The following is a 20,304-nucleotide window of genomic DNA, read 5'->3' as shown; positions in this document are numbered from 1 at the left end:
CCGGCTGGCAGCGGGGGCTCCCGGGGAGCCCGCTGTTTGCTCCTCGGTATTTGATCCCCGCGATCGAGATCACTCTGTTATTTCAGTTGCCAAGTTTCTCCCTCTCTCCCTCTTCCCCCCCCCCCCCCCCCCCGCCCCGTACCTGTATGCCCTTATTAATATTGCTCGTCGCAGTAGGCTGACTTGAGTTGAATTTCCACATTCCTGAGCCCCAGCCGAGTCCTTACCTGTCGAGCTACAAACTCTTTAAAGATCCTGTCTTTGCATAGCTGCGGGATTTTTTTTTTTTTTAAATGATCAAGAATGCATAAGGTGAGTTGCAACCCAAAAACGCTCGCTTCCCACCTTGAAATCAATACGGGGAAGAGGAGGGGAGCCAAAGGGCAGCCCCCAAAGGCGGGGAGCGGGGGCAATTCCTCGGAGGGGCGGGCGGGCGGGCAGACCGGCGGCGCGGCGCAGCGTCCCGTCCCGTCCCGTCCCGTCCCGTCCCGTCCCGGAGCGGGAGGGCAGCGGCGCGGCGACAAGCGGGGAGCCTCCCGGCCCTGCCCGCCCGGCCGCCGGGACCTGCCGGGGCCGCGCTGCCCGCCCGCCCCGCCGCCGCTGCGCCGGGCTCGATGCGCGGCGGGGGCAGCCCCGTCCCCGCTGTCAGCAGCCCCGGCAGCGGCGGCGAGGAGGGGGCTGGCGGGGGAAGGGAGGCGATCGGCAAGAGGGAGCACGCCAGAGCTGAGGATTAAGGTTACAGCAGGGCGGGGGGAGGGAATTAAATCGGGCTCCTCGGGGATGAGAAGGGAAGCGGCGCTGCCCCGGCGGGGTCGGTGCCCCCCGCCGGGAGCCCCCCCTGCCCGCTCCCGCCCCAGCTGCGGGGCTGCCGTCCGGAGGCTCCCCGGCAGGTTGCTCGGCGGGCGGCAGCCGGCTCGCATCCCTCTGCGTGTGCGTTTGCCGGTTTCTTTCTTTTTGGCACGGCCCTCAGCCCGCCCCCACAGCCGCAGGTGCCGCCGCGGGGGCCGGCGGAGCACGGCGCTGTCCCGCAGGCGACCCGCGGAGGATGCGCGGAGGCGGAGGGGGCGCGGAGGAGCCCTCCGCGCTGCCCCCGGCCCTGCCCCGGTGAGGAGCCCCGGCACGTGCCCGGGGGTAGCCCCAAACCCTGCCCGCGGGAGGCGGGAGGGTGTTTTCACTGCTCGGAGCTCTGCGGGGCTACGTTACCTGCGCCGCCCTTTGTCGTAGCTGTGGTCGGCAGCGGTGGGCTCTGTCGTCGTCCAGGCTCAGACTGGCAGGGCTTGAGCTGCGACGTGAATTTGGTCAGGCTGTGTAGCTATAAACGAAGCGGTGACGGGAGCGCCCCGTCTGCTTCGATAGCTGGAGGACTTCGTGCAACACATCCCTCGCAGAGAGGCAGGGGAGCTCCAAGAAAATGCTTTGCAAAAGAAGGGTAATGGTATTGCTACTCGCTTTCACTGCGGTTTTATTTTTAAAGGGAACAGAAGATTGGGCACATGTTACAGTCTGGAAGGCAGATCTCTTTTCGAAATTGATTGTGGCTGTTTTAGAAGGGGATTCAGAGCAAAAATCACAGGAATGCTGTTGGACTGAGGCTGGAAGTAAAAGCGAGTGGACAGCAGGAACAGTAAAAGCCCTTACAGAAACCCCGTCAGATCCATCACCATGCCTGTAAGGCGATGAGGATACTTCACTTTCTCTGAACAATAGGAGAGAAATTTGCTCTGAGATCCAGGGCTACTTCTAGGCTAGGCATGTGGGGTGCAATTATTGCCTCTTTCATCAGCCACTGGAACTACCATTTTGTTGAAACCATATCCTTTCAGTGTAATGATACCTTTTCTAGTGAGCTCTTTGCACAGAAAAGGGGGGGGGGGGGGGGAGATGAAGTGAGATAAAACGTAGTTTGTCTTCCAGTGCATTAGGTTTATTTTGCAGCGTGAAGGAGAGAGCCATTTTGTCAGCGATAGCAAAGAGGTTAGACTTGGCAGGCTTTTTTTTTTTTTTTTTTTTTTTCCGCCCTTTGCTGCGGAGCACGTGTTCATGTCTTAATAAAACGTGCTAAAAGCTCCACTTCCCGTGGCAAACATGAGACCGAGGGGAGAGAAAATAACTCGATACACAAGCATTCACCCAGCTGTAGGACGGGGTGAGGGGTGTCCCATGGGGTGTCATGGCAGGGTAAAGAAGCCGCTATGTGCAGTTGGGAGGAGAGAGCAAGATCCCGCTCAGGTGGTCCTCCCTCTCAGGGAATTCCCGTTGTTGCCATTTCTATTTCCTATCCCCGAGTTTCCTGGAGAGCGAGGCGTGAGGTGAAGCATCCCTTGATATTTCTGTCGATGACGTTTCCGTCCAGGCACCGAAGCGTAAAGCGTCTGCAACCCCTGCTGACTCCACGTGTCCCCTCGCGAAAATAGATCACATCAAATATTGACCCCGGCTAGCAGCAGGACTGAAACAGAAATATTTCCTGCGAAGATCGCAGAGCACTCGGCTCCAGTTTAATTAACAAATACGTCGGAAGTTAAAAATCACAGCTGCACCGCAGATGCAAATGGCAGCGGGTGCTCCGGGGACGAGTGGTGTGACCTTCGGGAAGACGGAGTCGCGGGCAGTGCCCGGGTCAGGGCTCGGGGGGCAAACCCCACCCTTTTCCTCTTTAATTTTTTCTGGAGGGAAAGAAGGGGGGCAGCCGGGCAGCGCCAGGGGGAGCGGAGAGTTCACCCCCCCTCCCGCGGGGAGGAGGTCAAGGTGCGGTCCGAGGGGTGCAGGCGGTGGGAGCCGGCGCTGCCCAAGGGAGCAACGAAAGGCACCTGCACCCCTTCGGGGGGCGGCGGGGACGCTTCCTCCCTGCCCCTGCGGCAAAGCCGGGGGGAGGCGGGGGCGCACAGGGCTGCGGGCGCCGGGCACCCAGGCCCATCCCGGGGAGGCCGGATCACGCCGCTCCCTCGGGGGGGGACCCCCGGGGACTCTGCGGCGGGGAACGGGCCAGCCGACCCCGCTCCCCGCCCCTGCGGCGGAGCTCGCCTCGGCATGGCGGCCATTGCAGCAAACGCCAACGAAATCCCGCTCCCCTCGCCCATCGCCGGGGCTGTGCGGCGGCGGGGAGCCCCGGCGCCCGGCCCGGCACCCCCGGCCCCGCGGCGGGCAGCGGCTGGGGCGCAGCCTCGACGGCGGCAGCACGTGGCAGCGCCGACAGCCCCGGCGAGGCCGCGGGGTCCCCGGGAGGAGACCCGCGGGATTTACGCTCGCAGCCCCGGACCGCTGCGGCTGCGGCACCGGGGCTGCCCGGCACCGGTCCCCCCGGCGGGACGGGAGGCTGGCCGGCCCCTCCCCGGGCACCCTCCGCTGTGCCGCCGCCGCTCCTCTCCCTCCCCGCCATCCAGACATCCGCTAATTGCAAGCGATTGATCATTCCCCGCCGCTTCCTTCCCCTGGCACCAGACTTGCAGCTCGGTGAGCTACAAAAAAATACCCGGTTCCGAGGAGAAAGGAGCGCAGCCTGGTGCCTGCCGGGCGGACCTTCAGAGCTCTTACCGGCTTCCGACGTGCCCTTGTGCCGGACACTCCGCAGGTTTGGGGTAAGAAAGGAACCGCAGCTGGGAACAGACAGATAAAAGGGAAAAAAGAAAAAAAAAAAAAAAAAAAAAAGGAAATACTTTATTCGTGCCTGTTCTGCCTCATCTGCCCGACTATGGTGTCGGCAACCATTTCAGTGCCGTTCTGCCCCTATTGTGTCCAAAATACACGTGTTTGTGGAAGAAGGAACGACAGATGCTGAAATGCCCATATTAGGTGTTACCGACAATAACCTTGCCTCCAGCGCCACATCATTTTCTTGAAGGGAATATATTCTGCTTCAATCAACAAAACAAGTGTACTTCTCGCTACCCCCGGCTGACATACGTATAGAAACCATTTGAATGGAATTTAGCAGGTTATTGTTATCATCATCATTATTAATTTTCCGACGTAATAACCGGCCCGTGGTTTTAAAATAAAATGTATCTTCCCGAAAAGAAACGGCACGTTTTGGTTGCTTTTATACAAGTTTCCTCCCCCTACACAGCTAAGCTGTGGATAAAACCAGCTTCGATCGGAAAAATGTGGAGATTGGTAAACCGTCTTCGTTTCAGCTGGACTGGGGCAAACTCTGCCAGCACCGGTTCAAAGTTTTCCAGCGCCAGCCTTTACTTTTCATTTTTACAATTCACTTTTTTTTTTTTTCCTTCTTTCCCCCAGGCACATCTTTAAAAGCAGATGCGCAGTTAAAAATTTATCCGAAGCCAAACAAATGCTAGAAATAAAACATCAAAAGTGGCTACCCGTTCTCCTAGTTCACGTTCAGCACAGCTGCCCCAACCACAGCCTGCATGTCTGAGAGGGAGAACGGGGATGACAGGAGATACACATCTATATGTCTATCTATATATAGATACATGCGCACACACACACTTACAGAAGTATAAGTACGACGATTTTAGAATCTTAAAGAATTATAAATAAGACGATTCTGGGATGTAAATAATCGTTGAAAGGCTTAAGCTTCTGTCTCTTTTTAATCGAGATTAGCGTTTCTCAAAAAGGCGTTGACTGTCCCAGCGTCTGCACTGAACGCGCAGATGAAAGTGGTCAAATGAAACCAAACCCCGAGAAGATTTTTATCGCATATTGGGCGGCAGACAGCGTTTTTACACCAATTCTGCAATTCCCATTCCATCCGAAGGAATATTTCGTTGTGTCACGGAGACAGCTGCACCCAAGTGCCGGGACTGGTTAGCTGGAGGAGGTGTTCCCAGGGTGTTTGGAAGAGCTCTTGGCCAAGAAAACTCCTCCAGTCATTAGGCAATTCACCTGAGACGAACATTTACAAACCCTACCGACCGAGGAGACTTCGGAGCCTAGTTCTTGCTCATTTCGGCTGCATTTGTGTTAAATTCTCTGTGCTAAATCTGTGCAGATTTCTCTTTCGGGGTTCCTTTTCAAACCCAAACCACGGCATCCGCGGCGCACGCCTTTCCACTACCGCTCGCACCACTAAACCGTCTTTTTTTTCTCGGAGGAAAAAAAAAAAAAAAAAAAAAAAAAAAAAAAAAAAGACCAACGCCCAACAAGGCAAAGAGGAAGAGCGACTGTGCCCCGCACGGCTGGGGCTACGCGGGGCGAAGGGCTCCCGCCCGCCGGAGCGGGGAAGGGTCGCGCATCCCCTCGCCCCGGGGCGCGGCGGTGCCGAGGGGCAGGAGCCGCCCGGCTCGGGGGAAAGGCGGCGGAGAGGCAACTAACCTGCCGGGAAACGTCTCTTCGGACTGGCATCTTCTGAGGAAGGAGAGAGGGAGAGGGAAGAGAGGAGACGCCCGCTCTTCCTGCGGGAGCGGCCAGAGGTGCGGGGAGCCGGGAGCCGCCGCCGCCCGGGCGAGGGGCTGCGCCCCCGCTCGCCCCCCTGCACCGGCTGTTTCACACCAGTCCCTTCCCTCCCCTTCTCTCACGCGAAATCCAATCTCGCCAGGAAGCTACCAGTGTGCCTGTCTTTATTTCTCACTCAGGCGGACTACGACAACATATACTTTTTTTTTTTTTTTTTTTTTGGGAACGATCGCCCTGAAACCGGAGCTTGATTTTCAACACCGGCGACAAGAAGAGCCAAACCCCTGCCGAGGCTGGAGGGACGGCGGAGCCCTTCGGGGGAACTGGGGCAGCCGCCCATAATAAAGCAATTAACCGAGAGCGGAGCTGGGAGCTGCCAGCTCCTTCAGGATCTCTCCCAGGGCGAGCTGAAAGGGTGCCACGGCAGACGCAGGGAGCCAGCCCAGCGCCGAGGGAGAGCTTTAAAAATGCCCCGTGAAGCGGGTGAGGAGCGCTTGCCGAGCCAGGCGTGCGGAGAGGGCTCAGCCAGGGAGCGTGGATTCATTGCAGCCCGGGCTAGATCAGTGTCTCTCCATTGTCATCCTCCCCTTTAAAAAAAAAAAAAAAAAAAAAAAAAAAAGAGGGAGAGAAAAAAGTAGGCGGATTGCAGTGACTGACTGCCCAATGGCAGCCCCGAGTCTCAGGAGAGTTACAGAGAGAGGGAGAGGGGGGGGGGGGGGGAGAGAGAGAGAGGCACTTTCTGCCATCCAAATCCCTTAAACCATCCTCATTCCAACACGAGAACCCACTGTAACAACTTCCAACCACTGAGACATGACAGGCAGGAGCCCAGAGGCAGCAGCAGCAGCGAGAGCAGCAGCAGCAGCACATACTCTGCACAGGGAGCAGCATTAGCACCAGGGGAATACTAGACACAACAATACAAACAAACAAACAAACAAACAGACAAAGCCCCCCCAAGCCCAAGGGACTGGATTCCAACTCAGATTCAAGCCACAGCTGACACCAAAAAGGGTGGGGAATTACGACCAGGGGGGGCCAGAAAGGAATAACCAAGGAAGCGAACTCCAAGAGTGTAAACGGGATTCAGCCATGATCCTTTTTTCATCTCGCAGTGTGTTACTCTCAGTGTATTACCCTCAGATTTTCCTCATCCTTACCAGTGGGAGTTACCTGTAAGTGATCCAGATTTTTTTTTTTTTTTTTTTTTTTTTTTTTGGGTTGCAAAATACTGTTTGAAATGACCCCGCTAGCAGCTACCTAGGGGCAATGCGCAAAGCGAGCAGAGGGAAGCCGGGAGAAGCCAGCACGGCCGGCCGCTCCGTGCGGGGCGCGGTGGTGAGGATGATGATGATGATGATGGTGGCGGCGGAGGTGCGGTGCTGGTGCTGGCGCTGCCGGTCGGGCCCCGCCGGGGGAAGGTGCACACACCGCCAGGTAACTCCCGGGGCTGCCCCGCCGGCGGGGCCGGGGCCCGGCGTGCCCGCAGCGGGGGCGGCGCACCTTGGAGGGCGGCGGGGCAACGGGGCACGGAGCGGCCGGCGTCTCCCCCGGGGACTCCGACCCCGACTCCTCCTCCTGCCAAACCGGAGATGGGCATCGCTTCGCGCTCGCCGGGGGAAGCGTGCTGCTGCGCGGAGGTCCCGAGGAGCGCGGGGCTGCTGGAGCCGGCGGCGAGCGCCCAGCCCCGCAGCCCGGGGAGAGCCCCCCGGCCGCGGAGGCGCTGGCTAGCCCGGCTGCGTTTGCTCCGGAGGGATCTCCCGTCCCGCAGTTAGAGCTGGCTCCAGGACCTTTTCCTTGTGAGGAAGGGGGTGGAGGTAGGGGTGGGGGAAATGAGAGTCGGTGGGTGGGACTGCAAGGAGTTTCGGTCTCTCTTTTTTTTTTTTTTTTTTTAATATCTATATCTGTATCTAACGTTGCGGTGGATAAGTAGCGGCTGGGCTTAGTCCGTGCGGGCTGCGGAGAGAGTGTCCGCCGTCGTGCTCCTGCAGGTCCCCCGGCAGGTCTCTGTCCCCGCCGGGCGCCGCGTTAGGGGGTCGGGGTGGCGGGCCGGGGTCCCCGCTCCGGCCAGCCGCGGGGCCGGGGGGAGCCGGGGCTGCGCGCCGGAGCCCGGCGGGGCTGCGGGGAGCTGTCAAGGGCTTCTGCTCTCCCGCACTCCGGGCGAGACCCGACCGCGCTTCGGGGCAGCCGTGGGGCGAGGAGGGCGCGGGGGGCGCCGGCAGGTCCCCCGGCCGGTGGAGCCGGGTCGAAATTGGGACCCTTCTCCCCGCCCCGAGCACCCCGCCAGCCCCGGGGCGCGGCGTGCCCCTCCGTGCCGGCGCTCGGGGATCGGGCCCGGGGGAGCTCTGGGCAGCGCAGCGGGCGGTTCGGGTCCGGCCCAGGGGTGCCGGGGGCCGCGGCAAGAGGGGCTCGGCTCGGCTCGGCTCGGTGATGGCCAAAACCCGCCTCGGCATCCCCGGCCTCGCGTTCACCCCAGCTGCGGGGTCCGGGCGGGTTTCCCTCCTCTCCCAGCCCCGTGCCGAGCTCGGACCTTTGTGCACCCCGGCGGGTGCAAAATTTGAGCTCCGACCCCTGAACTGCATGTGGATTTTTATATATATATCTCTCTATATATATTTTTTTTTTTTTTTCCCCTCTGTATGCATGCACGGCAGCGCATGCACGTAAACAAGCACGTGTGCCTGTGTTCCTCTGCGTGTGTGTGTATTTTCTGTGGGCTATAGAAAAATACAACCTACCGCTATGGAAGAAAAGTAGGAATAAACACACCCATCAAAAAGAAACTAAACGCCTATTTCTACGTTCTTAATGCTTAATGAAATGCACATGCCCTGGCTACCGAGTTTTAAAGGCGCTTGATTTATGGAAGCACGGTAGTTTTAATTCGGTTGGATGCTATTGATTAAACCAAATAGCCAGAGCTGCCTGTTTCTATTCACAGGCGGAATATGTCTGCTGGTAGGTGACCAATAGCTTGTAAAAAAATTGCAGTGCTATCTTTTTTTTTTAAAAAACAGGAGGAAGGAGTCGTAATAAATAAATAAATACACCCTTTTAATATAAGCGTAGCCATATTTTTCTCAAACCCGTAGGAAATTACTATCCTACAAAGTTTTCCTTCTATAAATAGTTCAAATCTTGAAACAAAAGTTTTAAACCGCACACCAGATGCTGGGATGCTGGTGGTTTCCCTTGCTGTGTGACATAATTATAAGGTCCGAAAGCAAAAGCTATAGAAGTATAATAATAATACTAAGGCGACTGCTGAGGGGAAATACAAGGGAAGCAATGCCGGCTTTATTTAGAGCGAACTGCTCGGGGATCTTTTGAGCGCTGCCCCGCGACAATGAGAATTTGCTGCGGATAAATCACGCTCCCTCGCCTTTCCCTGTGCCAGCCCCCCCTCACCCCCTCCGCGGCAGGTCACTGGCAGCTGGACCCGCGGAGCCGGAGCCGCCGTGGCTATTGCAGTCCAGCAGAGCAGAAGGGAAAGGGATCAGGAGGTGAAACCCAACAAAGCGGAGCCCCAAACCGATGCGCAGCTCCCTCCATCCATCACCCCAGAGGGACGGAGCCGGCTGCATCCCCGGGGAGACAGCAGTGCGCCCGGGGCCCCCCACCCCGCTCCCCACTCCCCCTCCCTGCCACCCCCGGCCCCAGCCCCTGGCTGGCCTTGGCTGCTCAGCCTCAGCTGTGTCCCCCCCTTCGCCCCCAGCAAGCGGGGAGCAGCGGTGGGGAGCGCCGGGCACGCCGCGATGCTTCGCCTCGCTCCCGTTTGAAAGTTAAAAGAAAGAGGAGTTATTTCAGTGCTTAATGGATAGTAGCCTAGCGAACTTGTGGTGTTTATCTTGTGGGTAAATATACTTCTCTGGCTTACTAATGGTAGCTTTTGAAGATTAAAGCATAGTAGAGCCTGTTCGAGCATTATCTTCTGGTGTCTGTTTCTGCTACCCTCGCTCTCTGGAGGGGAGGATGCTTCCCAAGCTGCTATTTAGTGAGCTCTCATGCGCTGTCAATGGTTACGCTGATTTTGCCCGAGATCTCTATCATCTTTTGGCTGTGGGAACAACTCCTCGGCCTTGGAGCTGCTGGTCCTTCGGGGATAAAGGCGAAGCTACCACGGGCAGTATGTAGTGGACGAGCAAACCGAGCGCAGGGTGTCTGTGCCCTGTCTCTCTCGGTGCGTGTGAGGCGGGGCAGGGGGGACACTCACGATGCAGCTCGTTTATTCTGCTGGAAAAGCTGTAGAGCAAAAATCTCATCATGATGAAATGGGATTTTCAGAATGATAAAGGTGATGATGAAATTAAATTTCATTTTCAGAATTGAAAAGGCACCAGGGCCTCAGTGTTTTGTGTGCACTAGCTGGGAAGAAAGTTAAGTTATAGTAGCCTACATCCAAAATTAAAGAACCAACTCCCTTATAAATTTGATTTCTATATTGTAAGTATGCTATCTGATAAAGTAATCTTCTTTGCCTACTTGCAAAGTAGCTTGCCTACTAACCTTTGGCCCTCTGAGACACTGTAAATTTTTTTATAACCAGGAACAATCAGCGTCTGACTTTTTGAAAAAGAAAACTGCAGCTAGAATAGTTGGTAGTAGGATGATTGATGAATTTTAATGCTCTGGACATATTTCGGTAATCCAATTACATATTTACAGTATAAAACTGACATTTAATAATATCGATGTAATCAATATAAAAGTCTAAAAACCAGGACTATATATAATACTGTCTGGCAGCGTTTCTTGCAGTGCATGTTTGAGTGCGCGTTGTGTCTGTACACATATGCTTATTTAGCTACTAAAGAAGATGGTGCTAGTCTAACTTTCCATTTTTGTACTCCTTTCACTGTCCATCTTCTTTAGGGTTGGATGCATTCACCACCAACATGAGAGTCGGTTCTTAAGAAGCTTACTTCAGGGATTATCTGCTGGTACATAGACAGAGTTAATTCAGTTGTTTGCCATAAAGCGATTGGGAATAACTCGTAAGAGAAAGTGTGTGTATGTACTAATAGCAGCATAAAGCTTCAAAGCGGCTCTGTATTCTAACACCATAATACAGCAAATAATTTATATTAGTGAGTAGATATTACTGCCTGGTTAGGAAATGCAGAGGGAGAAAAATCCTCTGCACATTTTGCATCTGTTCTGCTGATGCTCCCATGTCCTTACAATTCCACATCCTTTACAACAGGGCTTCCCCACACTCGTGGGAAGCGGGTTAGAAGGAACGCGTATTTTTTCATATGCTTACAGAGAAGTACTCATGCCTAACCCCTAAAGATTAGGACTACTGGAGACAGTCCTTGAAGCTTGTCTCTTAGCCTGTGCAGTGTGGGAGGGAGCTACGCAAGCAGAGAATGGCCAGCCTGCTCTGTGGCCCCCCTTCAAGGGGATGGTGGGCACGGCTTCCCCATTAGTATCAACCAGCGTGACTGATGCTCCCACACCAGCTGATACAGTTCTACTCTTCCGTTCTGCTCTTCCCATCCCAGTTAGGTCAGGGCTGTATTGACCTCTGTGATAAAACTGGCTGTTATGGGAACAGGATTGTCCCTGGCTCAGCCACTGGACTGCGGTGTAAATCCATCATTTCCCTGCTTTTGCACCTTATTCATCTTATAGCTGAGACTGTGCACTTTTTAAGGCAAGCTCGCTCTCTCGACCTCTATTTGTGCAGTGTCCTGTGCCTGAGGTGAGCTCTGTTGAGATCCTTAGATACTCCTTTTACATGGTACTGTAATAATAGTCATCTAGAAGAGGACTTGGAATAGGACTGCAATTTTACCGTCCCCCAGAGATGCGTTGGTTTAGAGACCGAACAGGTGAACCTCTAAGTGTATCGACTGTTTTCAGGATCACCTAAAGCTAATGCTTTTGCTCAGCAGAAACAAGAAAGATAAAGAATATTTGCATGCTGGGCTGCCATAATCACCGTGAGCTTGGCTTACCTGCCTGATACAGGCTATTTCCATGTAACGAAGCTGCCACACAAAGGTGGGAGAGTGATTGTGATATGACTTCTTGGTAGCTCTAGAAGACGAAGTCCACCATTTCTCTGAGACACCCAGACTAAAATTCCCTGTCTAAAACCACAAAGCTTTGGTAAATCTGTAACTGGCCACCCCTTTCCCTGCCATGGTCTAGGCTAAGAACTCAAGTTCCGAATATCCTTGAATCCAAATGCATTTGGATGTAGGCACCTCTCTCAATCCTTTGTGGCAAGCACGTTCTGAGAATTAGATGTCTAGCATGCCCTAAAATTGAAAAAAGGTAATGACTTAAGTAATCATAAGGAAAGATGGCAGCATCCAGAATTTGTTGGATGACAGCGTGGAATTATTACATGTGCTGCATTACTAACATAATATAACAAGTGGGTATAAAGCAACATGAAATATTCAGATGAGTGGGTAAGATTAAATGCAGATATGCTTGTGTATTAAACAAAGAACAAGGCTAATCCCTCAGAAGACAATCTTTCAAAGGAGGTGTTAAAGAGCTAAACAAAGAGAGCTGCAATTACACAGTTAGACTGACAAACACATTTTATGCAATGGAAAAAATACACTATGTGTACCTGGCAATATGGCATGCTAAAGGTAGAACGGTGCCAAGTGTTTTCTCAGTGCATGGGACTGCATAATTTGGACTGAAATATTGTCAGAGAGATTCCTGACCCCCAAAATACAGTTCAGCCTTCTAGTCCTTCCAAGTTACCACAAGCAATGGAAAGCTGGGACCCGCTGTAGATCAAAGGAGTTCTGCAGACGTGCTGACACCACACATTACAGAACTGGTTAATGTTGCAAGCCTGATTTCTTCAGCCCATAACCTTTGCATGTCATTTTACCCTCAGTGGACTCTCACCGGTGTCTTTCATGCATGCTGGCAAAACACCTCTACCTGACAGATGGCTTTTTATAACTCCAGTTTCACCTGCCTGCTTGATTCTTCTCATTATTTTTGCTCTTCCCTCCTTGATGCTTCACTGCCCTCCTGTACAGCATTACCCCAACCTGCCCCAGGTATATAACTTATATAGTATTACAGTAGCGCTCTACATGGAAGAGCTGTATGAGAACCAGTCAGGCCTCTAGTCATGAGAACCATGACCAAAATATCTACGCACAAAAGCAAAATCTCCATGACTTCTGGGATTGTGCCATGCACATGTGAATACCCTGGCAATGAGCTGAACAAACTTGTCACCGAAAGCGTCAGGTTTACCAGCCCAAAATTACTGGGGGGGCTAAGAAAGACCACTCAGGCACAGGAGTGCTCTGGAAGAAAAGCTAAGGAAGGCAGGTTCCTGGAGAACATCTTTCAGTCCTTTAAGGGTTATTAGCACCCTCTCCTTCCCTTTTACTCTCCCCTCAATCCTCCCCCAAAGGTAAAAGGATATATTTTCTCTCCATGGTGGAGAGCTGCATAGGACTTGCTGGTTACTTCTTGTCAAGACAACTCCTATGTATTTGCTCTTGCTACGACACGTGCATGAGGAGCATTGCAAATACTTCACCTAGAGGAAAAGTGAAGATATTCTAGATATGCAGACTTAAAGTATTTTTTCAGTAGGTTTTATTTGTCCATACGCAATATAGTTCCATGGCTTCTCTCTTCTGTTACTACCTAAATGTTGTTAGGACAAAACTTTGGATAAAGCACTGAGTTGGTTTTCCATGCTTTCCTCTTGGGCTTTCTTTCTAAGAGGCAGTTTTCTTGATAGTGCGGTGGAGCTGGAAGTTAGCTGCCTCGTTCAGTTCTAATGAAGTATAGGCAGCTTTTCAAAAGTTAAGATAGTTAAGGCCAAATAGTTGCTCTCATCATAAAAAAATCTTTTTTCCACTAGGATCTGACAGCAAGATGATTATCACCTATTAATTATTTTACAGCAAATCATACCTTCTTTAGAAAATCTGAAGACGGACTAAATTAGAGAGTTATAGTATCTTTTTTCTGGAAATAATTTTAATACTGCATACCCAGTTGTTGTACCCACGTCGTAGTTAGAGTTTTGAACATTTATTTTCTTTTCAGCCTATGCTTGTGGATCAGATTTCCCTCGTGGCAGGAACCCACAAAGGATAAAATTCACGTTTATGCAAAAATCCCACTTAATCATCATGGTGACATAGTCTTTGTTCCGGCTCTTTGTCCAAGGTCAAATTTCACCCTGAGTTCCTAAGTAATAAGAAAAAAACGGACATCCAGTGGTATAGCAACTGTGCAAATGAGGGGAAATGCTAGCCTCAGATGTTTAACATGTGGCAGAAGAATTTTCCCCTGTGAAGTGGCACCAAGTCCACTGGTCACTGTACTGCGTGTCCCAAATTTTTTATTTGAAGTAGAGCCACCCTGTTGCTAATCAGTGGCACCACTTTCAAAACTGCTTGAACTCCAGGGACTTGACTGGCAGATTTGTGGTGCAAAGATAATGCTGATGAGTTGTATTTTCTACCAGCATGTACCTGGAATGCACAACAAAAGCATTCAAAAATATTTTCTTCTGGATGGCCGTCGCTATAGATCCGTGCAGCATTTGGGGAAGACCTTATATTTTGTCTTTTCAGCCCTGAGAGCCCAAGGCTTCTCTCCCCTGGGGTTACATCCACAGCTCAGCAAGTTAATAAAGCAGGAGCAACTCTACCACAGTCAATGGAGTGACTCTGGTGCAAGTGAGAGGAGAACCAAAGAGAAAGTCAGCGCAAGCCTTGTTCTTCCAGTATCCATGCGAGTACAGCCTTGGCACGGGCTGCCATATTACGCAATTTGAAGGGAATGTGGCCATATTTCCCAAGAACATACAGCAAAAGCAATATTAATAGGAGGCCATGTCAGACAAACCCCAAAATCAGTTCTATGGGTTATTGAAAGAATCATTATGGCCTCTGGTGCCAGTAAGAGCTGACATAAAAACAAAACGTTATTTATTTTGAGGGGAGAAATACTTCAAAAGCACTGCGGCATTTGCTTGTTATGTGTGAGGCATTGTGGGGCAGCCCAGCTTTCAAAGCTGGAAATAAGCATAAGCTGTAAATAGATAAACCACTGTCTGCCTGCAAATAGGGCCTGGAAAACAATTTAAGGTGTATTTAATTTAAAATTGTTTAAGTGCTCCAGTACTGGGACTGGATATCATATCCACCCTCCTAATCTGGCTGAAGTGAGACATAATTATGAAATGTGACTACTATTTAATAATAGTTTCTTTCATTCAAGGATCGTAAGTGAATTAATCCTCCCAGTATTCAAGTGAACTGGGCAAGGATCATTTCACTCGTTGCTGGGGTGGAATGCAGCAGCTGCTACGTAGCGCCCAGCAGAGCTGTATAGACATGCAGGACCAGCACCGGTCCCAACATCCCTGGCAGCAATGCAAGAAAGCATCTGAAAAAGTCCAAGTGCATCTCTAATTGATCTGGACCCTGGCCAGCGCAGCAGGATAGCCCCTCTAAAGGTTATGCTTTTCCATGGTGGGTTTTGCTCCGCTGTGAAGACAGGCAAGGTCTGAGACTGGACCGATACCTGAGATGCTGAATAGCAGTATCCTGACTTCTGCCTGCTTCATTTTCCCACAGCTTTAATAGGGCAATAACAACGCTGGCATGGCTTGGAGGTAGGGGAGGGGCAGGAGAGTGAAAGCTGCCACAGCACTTTGAAAACAGAAAAGGTGGTGTAAGTGCCACGTCATTACTTTCAGCGATTCTTTTCCGACCACAAGCAGCAGAGACGGCATGATTGCGTCTCATCTGAAACATGGCATCGCTATCGCCTACTTCACCACCATGTCCAGTGTGGCCTCAAGGAGAGGTCAGGGGGAAAGCGTCACTTACCAAAGTCATGAGCATCATTTCTGACAGTGCCTCCCCTTTCCATGGGAGCCAGCCAGCCACACATGGGCACAGCCAGGCAAGGCTTGGCCGAGGATTGCTGCTGGCCTCGGGGTGCGAGGTGGCTGGGTAGCAGGCAGGACATGGTTAAGGGAGTGCTGAGGGGAATGGCAGCATCTCTCATGACTCCTTTGGCTGCTCGCCAGGGAGCCATGTGACTCCTCGGTTAAAAGAGTCCTCTCAACCATGAGACACTTTTTTTCCCCCCTCTGGTTGTACCTTTTCTTTTCTGAACTTAAAAGAAAACAAATCGTACCCACAAAACTTTCCACATTAAAGTTATATTGTAGTCCGATGACTCAGGGTGAGAAATTCAAGGGGAATGAAGAGGAAGGGGAACATTTCTGAATCAGACCTGTTGTGCTGAGTCTTAAAGGAGAGGAGGATTTTGCTGGATGGAGAACAGCACTGCTGAACAGCACTGCTGTACAGCACAGTGAGCAAGGAGTAAAGGACAGGCTTAAATCTACTCCCTACTGCTGTGGGCTACAGTTAGTCGGTCAGGGTAGCTTCGAATCCAGTAGACTTTGACACTATCAAAAGGGCCAAGGGTGGGAGTGCAAATAAATATGGCTTCATCTGATTAATTGTAGATTCCTTTTTCTCCACTCCCATGGCCTAAAGGGTACATCACCTAGCTTTACAGTTTTTGGTTGTTTTCTTTTATTGGCACCTCTCATCACAGTATCTCAGCACCGCCCATAATAATTAGATTGGCACATCCCTAGTAGACTTCCTGGAGTCTGTTGTTCTTCTCCCTTCTCTGTCTCTGGGGAGCTCTGCCGAGGGTAGGTGCTTCTGAAAGGAGGGATGGGGTCAGGTTATTGTTGTTAATGTCACTCTGGTTATGTTGTAAAAGATGTATCAAAGAGGGAGTTCTTGCACTATGACCTAAAGGTCATCAGACCCTGGATTAGTCTAATCTCTGAAAGTTTTTTCCCCAGACAGATCCTTTTGACTGAGAGTAACTTACCTCTGGGCTCAGAGCTTTGTCTTGTGTTTTATGATCTTCGTTGCTCCAGAGGAGCTCTACAGCCCTGGCAGAGGCAGAGGTTTGGTCTGTCTTCTCTTGCTGGGCCACGATCCACTAATTGCTGTGTGGATGTTAGGCTTCACGCCTTGAACTGGGGACAAAAGAGCATAGGAGAGATGAGAAGGACTTGCATGCAGAGGCAATGTGCACGGCGTAACCTCACCTGGACATGTGCTTTGAAGTCAGCACGCTGTTTTCATGGTCAGGCTTTGGAAGCTTTAAAGCCCGTGTCTCACTTGGGCTCTGTCCTCTTTTGGGATAAAAAGGGCAAAACATTTTGAAAATTGCCAGCCAAGCAATTTTCCAGGCTCATCTATCTATTTGGGACTCTTGTAGGCTGCACTGAGCGGTTGGAAAAGCTGTGGCTGGAGAGTGGCAAGTTCAGGGATGTCCATTAACCAGTAACACACAATGCAAGCTGTGCTGAGGATGTCGGGGTGCAGGACAGGATTTAGAAACAACTGCTTGCTCCTTTGTAACCCCCAAATGCAACCGTGCTTCTGAGCAGAGGCAAGGCATCGTCTCAGAGTAAATACTCAATTTTAAGGAATGCACTTGGATCAAGCACGTGTGTCTGCCCCTCTGTGCTCCTCTCCTCTCCCCACCCCAACTACGCAGCGTGCCAAAGCCAGCTTCTCAGCAACAAGACTTGGCAGGTGGCACCTGATGAGATAATCATGCCCCTGGGACATTAGGAGGCATGAGGTGCAGCCAGGTGCTCCTAATCTCTCCATGGGTGTGATTTTCTGTGGTAACCACACCCTCAAGTGTTGTCTTACTGCAATTAGGAAATTTGTTCAGTTTAGGTCAAGTACTTCTATTAGGGTGCTCTTCACATCTAACATGTGTTGGCATGGCAGGAGCATGTGGACGTCCAGGGTCAGGCAATGCACTGTGCTGAGTAGTGTTCCTGCAACTAGCAGAGAAGAGATCCTACTTTTCACCATACTGTTCCCTGCTTATTTCCAAACCTGGACCTTCTCTTTCCTCTCATGCAGACTCACTGATCTGAGCATTAATTCAGATGCAAATGAAAACAAATGGAAACGGCTCCCTGAGACAAGACACTCCATTTCAGATGCGTCACACACAGGGAACCGTTTAAGAGTTTGCAGCTTTTGCTTCCTGGCATTTCCATTTTGCAAGAAGCGCTTTAAAAACGAAAACGTATGAGGGCTGTACTGGAGCAAAAATCAAATGACAGTTTGTTCTTGTAGGTAGAAAATGTCTTGCTTTCTTAGGCTGGCTTGCATTTCAGTCTTACTATAGGAAGGCATGGAAACTAGGTGTAAATCATCCCGGTAGTGAAAAATACCAGTCAGATACTCACACAGATTCCTACCTCCTTGTTAAAGACTTGGTGTAATAAGGTCCAACAGACAATGAGGTGCTCTGGCTATCACAGAGGTGAATAGGAAAGAGGGGCCTTCAGCTGCCTGCAGAATCTGTTCCCCATGTCTTGGGCAGAGCTGTCATTTCTTGCCATGTCTGCTGCAATACTGTAAGAGGTATAAAATGAAACAGCACAGAAGTGGCTTCAAGTACTGCCAAGGTCTTGGTGTGACTTTGGGGAAGCCTTTGCTGCCTGTGTGCTGCAGTTCTGCTTCCAGCGTTGCCTGCTTGGGCTGCAAGCAGCGGAAGACCTCTCTGTGCCTTCACGCAGGAAAGCACGTGCAAAACTTGTGCTATTTGCCCTTCATTCAGCCAGCCTAGGTGCTGCCTAGTTTAAAGTTTAAGTTTAAATTTTGGCTCCATCCAAACATTGCCTGAATAATTGCAGGATTTAGCTCACAGTGTTTTGTTAGGACAGTGCTGTTTATTGGAAAGAAATGGTAAAATCCATCAACTCACCGAGTAAGATCTCCTATGTTGGGTAAAGATAAATCAGAGGGACTGGTGTATTTTACCTCTCTGAAAATGAAAAAAAGTTTCAGTGCTCACAAAAGTTCTGCCTTTCTTCATTCTGCACAGATATGTTTTTTGAGGTCTATCAGATCTTTACTTACATGATAGTTGCCATTGTATACCTAATTAGAAATCAGCTTTAGCTTTCTGACAATAGCTGGCACGGATTATGTTCACTCTAAGACATCTTGTGAGATAATTAAAGCGATGACTGACAACATAGCACAGCAAAAGGAATGTTTCTCAAAGTAGAGCCGCTTTACAGGTTGCTTGTACGCACTTTGTTAAATGTAGCCCTGGTATAACTACCCTGACTTTGATGAATTCCTCAAAAATTAATCTGGAACCTTATTTTTTGAGAGAAAATCCCCAAATTCTCTCTGTTTCTGACTCCTTTTTAAATTCATGTTTAAACACATGTACATGAATATACTGCTTATGAAGGGTGGCTGAATCACAGCCCTGGAAAATGAATTCCTCTCCTTACCCACAAAACCAGTACAGCACAAGCAGAGGGTGTGTGAGCTTCCCCACTCCACCCCATCCTTGTGTCTCATCCATGACCTAGAGGGGCAACCTCTAGCTAGGCATAAGCGGGTGGCTGTCTCCGTACTTATTTAATCCTTGGCCAACCTGCTAAGGCTGCCAATAAGGGTGCCAATTGTGGTGGTGGTTTCTGTGATGTGGATAGTCGTCCACTGGGAACTGGATTAAGACCATCAACTCATTTCAAATACTCTAGGCCACAAAGCATCTGCCAAACAGTAACCATTTTTTTGGTCACTACTGACTTGGGTCATGTTTGGATCAGCGATGAAAGGCTCCATATCCCAACACCAATCCCCTGAGCCATACAGTTTCCCGGAATAATTTTTTTAAAGAAGGAAAACATTATTTATTGTCCTAGATTCTACTTTGATCTGCTGATTTTTAGTGTACTTATTGGCCCTTTAAGGTGCGTAATTTTCATTACTTCGTTGTAGAGGGTTCAGATGCTGGGAAAGATTTTGGAAGATGGCAGGTGGCAGATCCATGCGATGTGATCCAAAATCAGCTCTCAGAGATAGTGGTTACACACTCTGGCACCTCATTTGGCATTATATTTAGACCTAAATCTGACCTTACACCTTCAAACTTATCATACAGTCCCTCAGCAGGGAAACTGCCATTAAATTGAAGATCACATTGCTTCCTTTGCTCTTGTTCTTTCAGAGATACCTAGATATTGGTGTCAGATCTGTGGCATCAAACAGCTTTGCTGGTAGCTCTTCCAGCAGCTAATTATATTGTAAGCGGTCCCTGCTGAACACACCACAAACTTTCGTGTATGCCCACTAGCACCCCATGCTGCTGGGAGATGACTTATTTCACAGATGCTGCAGAACTGCAGGAGGCAGAGACTAAATCATTTGGCTCAAATCACACAGCCCAGCAGGGCAGGGAACTGCAGTGGAGCTTTCTTGATCTCAGCCTAGCCCCCAAACTGTTAGCAGTCCTTCTCTTCAGCACACCTGAGAGTGGAGCTAAGGCCAGCTGAAATTCTTAGTTTACTTGGCAATGAATAATATTGCTTCCTGTGGCCGTGCCTCTTGTGCAGAAGAGACCCAGTCTTAGAGAATGCCTAGGATGAGAAGCACATTGTCAGCATACTGAAGGAATGTCTTTCTGGAATGTCTTGGATGATACAAAGTTGTGCAATATTGCCACCAGCTCTCCTTTGAGCTGAAGCAAATCCTAAGATGTGACTGGGTTTCTTTCCTGGGTCTAACTTACATTTACGCTACCATGAAGGCACTACTTTGCTTGCATTAGTTCCTCAGAACAGTGAGTCACCTACCTCCTCCTTCTCTATTACATGTGGAAGTGAAGCACGGTGTGATATTGAAGGACTGTTAAGATGATAGAAAATTCTGAGGAGACCCACTACAGCTGTGGATGTTCAGAAGCAACAGATAGAGGGAAATAGTGATGGTATTGAGTTGATGGTACTGTGAGGCTGTGGTAGAATCTGCTTTCTATCACACAAGAAAAGTGTCAGGAGCATCTTACAGTAGATATCTCAGCGTGGTTTATTGGTATTATATGGTAAAACATATATTTTGG

The 20,304-nt window shown here is 50.6% G+C and overlaps 1 protein-coding gene across 2 annotated transcripts in view; it reads left to right on the top strand.

Annotated features, from left to right (window-relative positions):
• Window positions 1–20,304, top strand: part of WNT7B (Wnt family member 7B) — a 96,850-nt gene that overhangs the window by 716 nt on the left and 75,830 nt on the right. The window contains exon 1 of one of the 2 annotated variants that reach the window (XM_075708808.1): window positions 6,454–6,536. The exons of the other annotated variant lie outside the window; for it this stretch is intronic. Within the exon in view, the coding sequence (XP_075564923.1) occupies window positions 6,454–6,536 (83 nt within the window). Of the gene's footprint in view, window positions 1–6,453; window positions 6,537–20,304 lie in introns of those variants that run through there. 2 annotated transcript variants of the gene reach the window in all.

Source organism: Pelecanus crispus, chromosome 1 (assembly GCF_030463565.1).
Source record: "Pelecanus crispus isolate bPelCri1 chromosome 1, bPelCri1.pri, whole genome shotgun sequence".
Classification (NCBI taxonomy): Eukaryota; Metazoa; Chordata; class Aves; order Pelecaniformes; family Pelecanidae; genus Pelecanus; species Pelecanus crispus.
The sequence above is the reverse complement of the archived record's forward strand: the minus strand, read 5'-3'. Positions and strand labels throughout refer to the sequence as shown.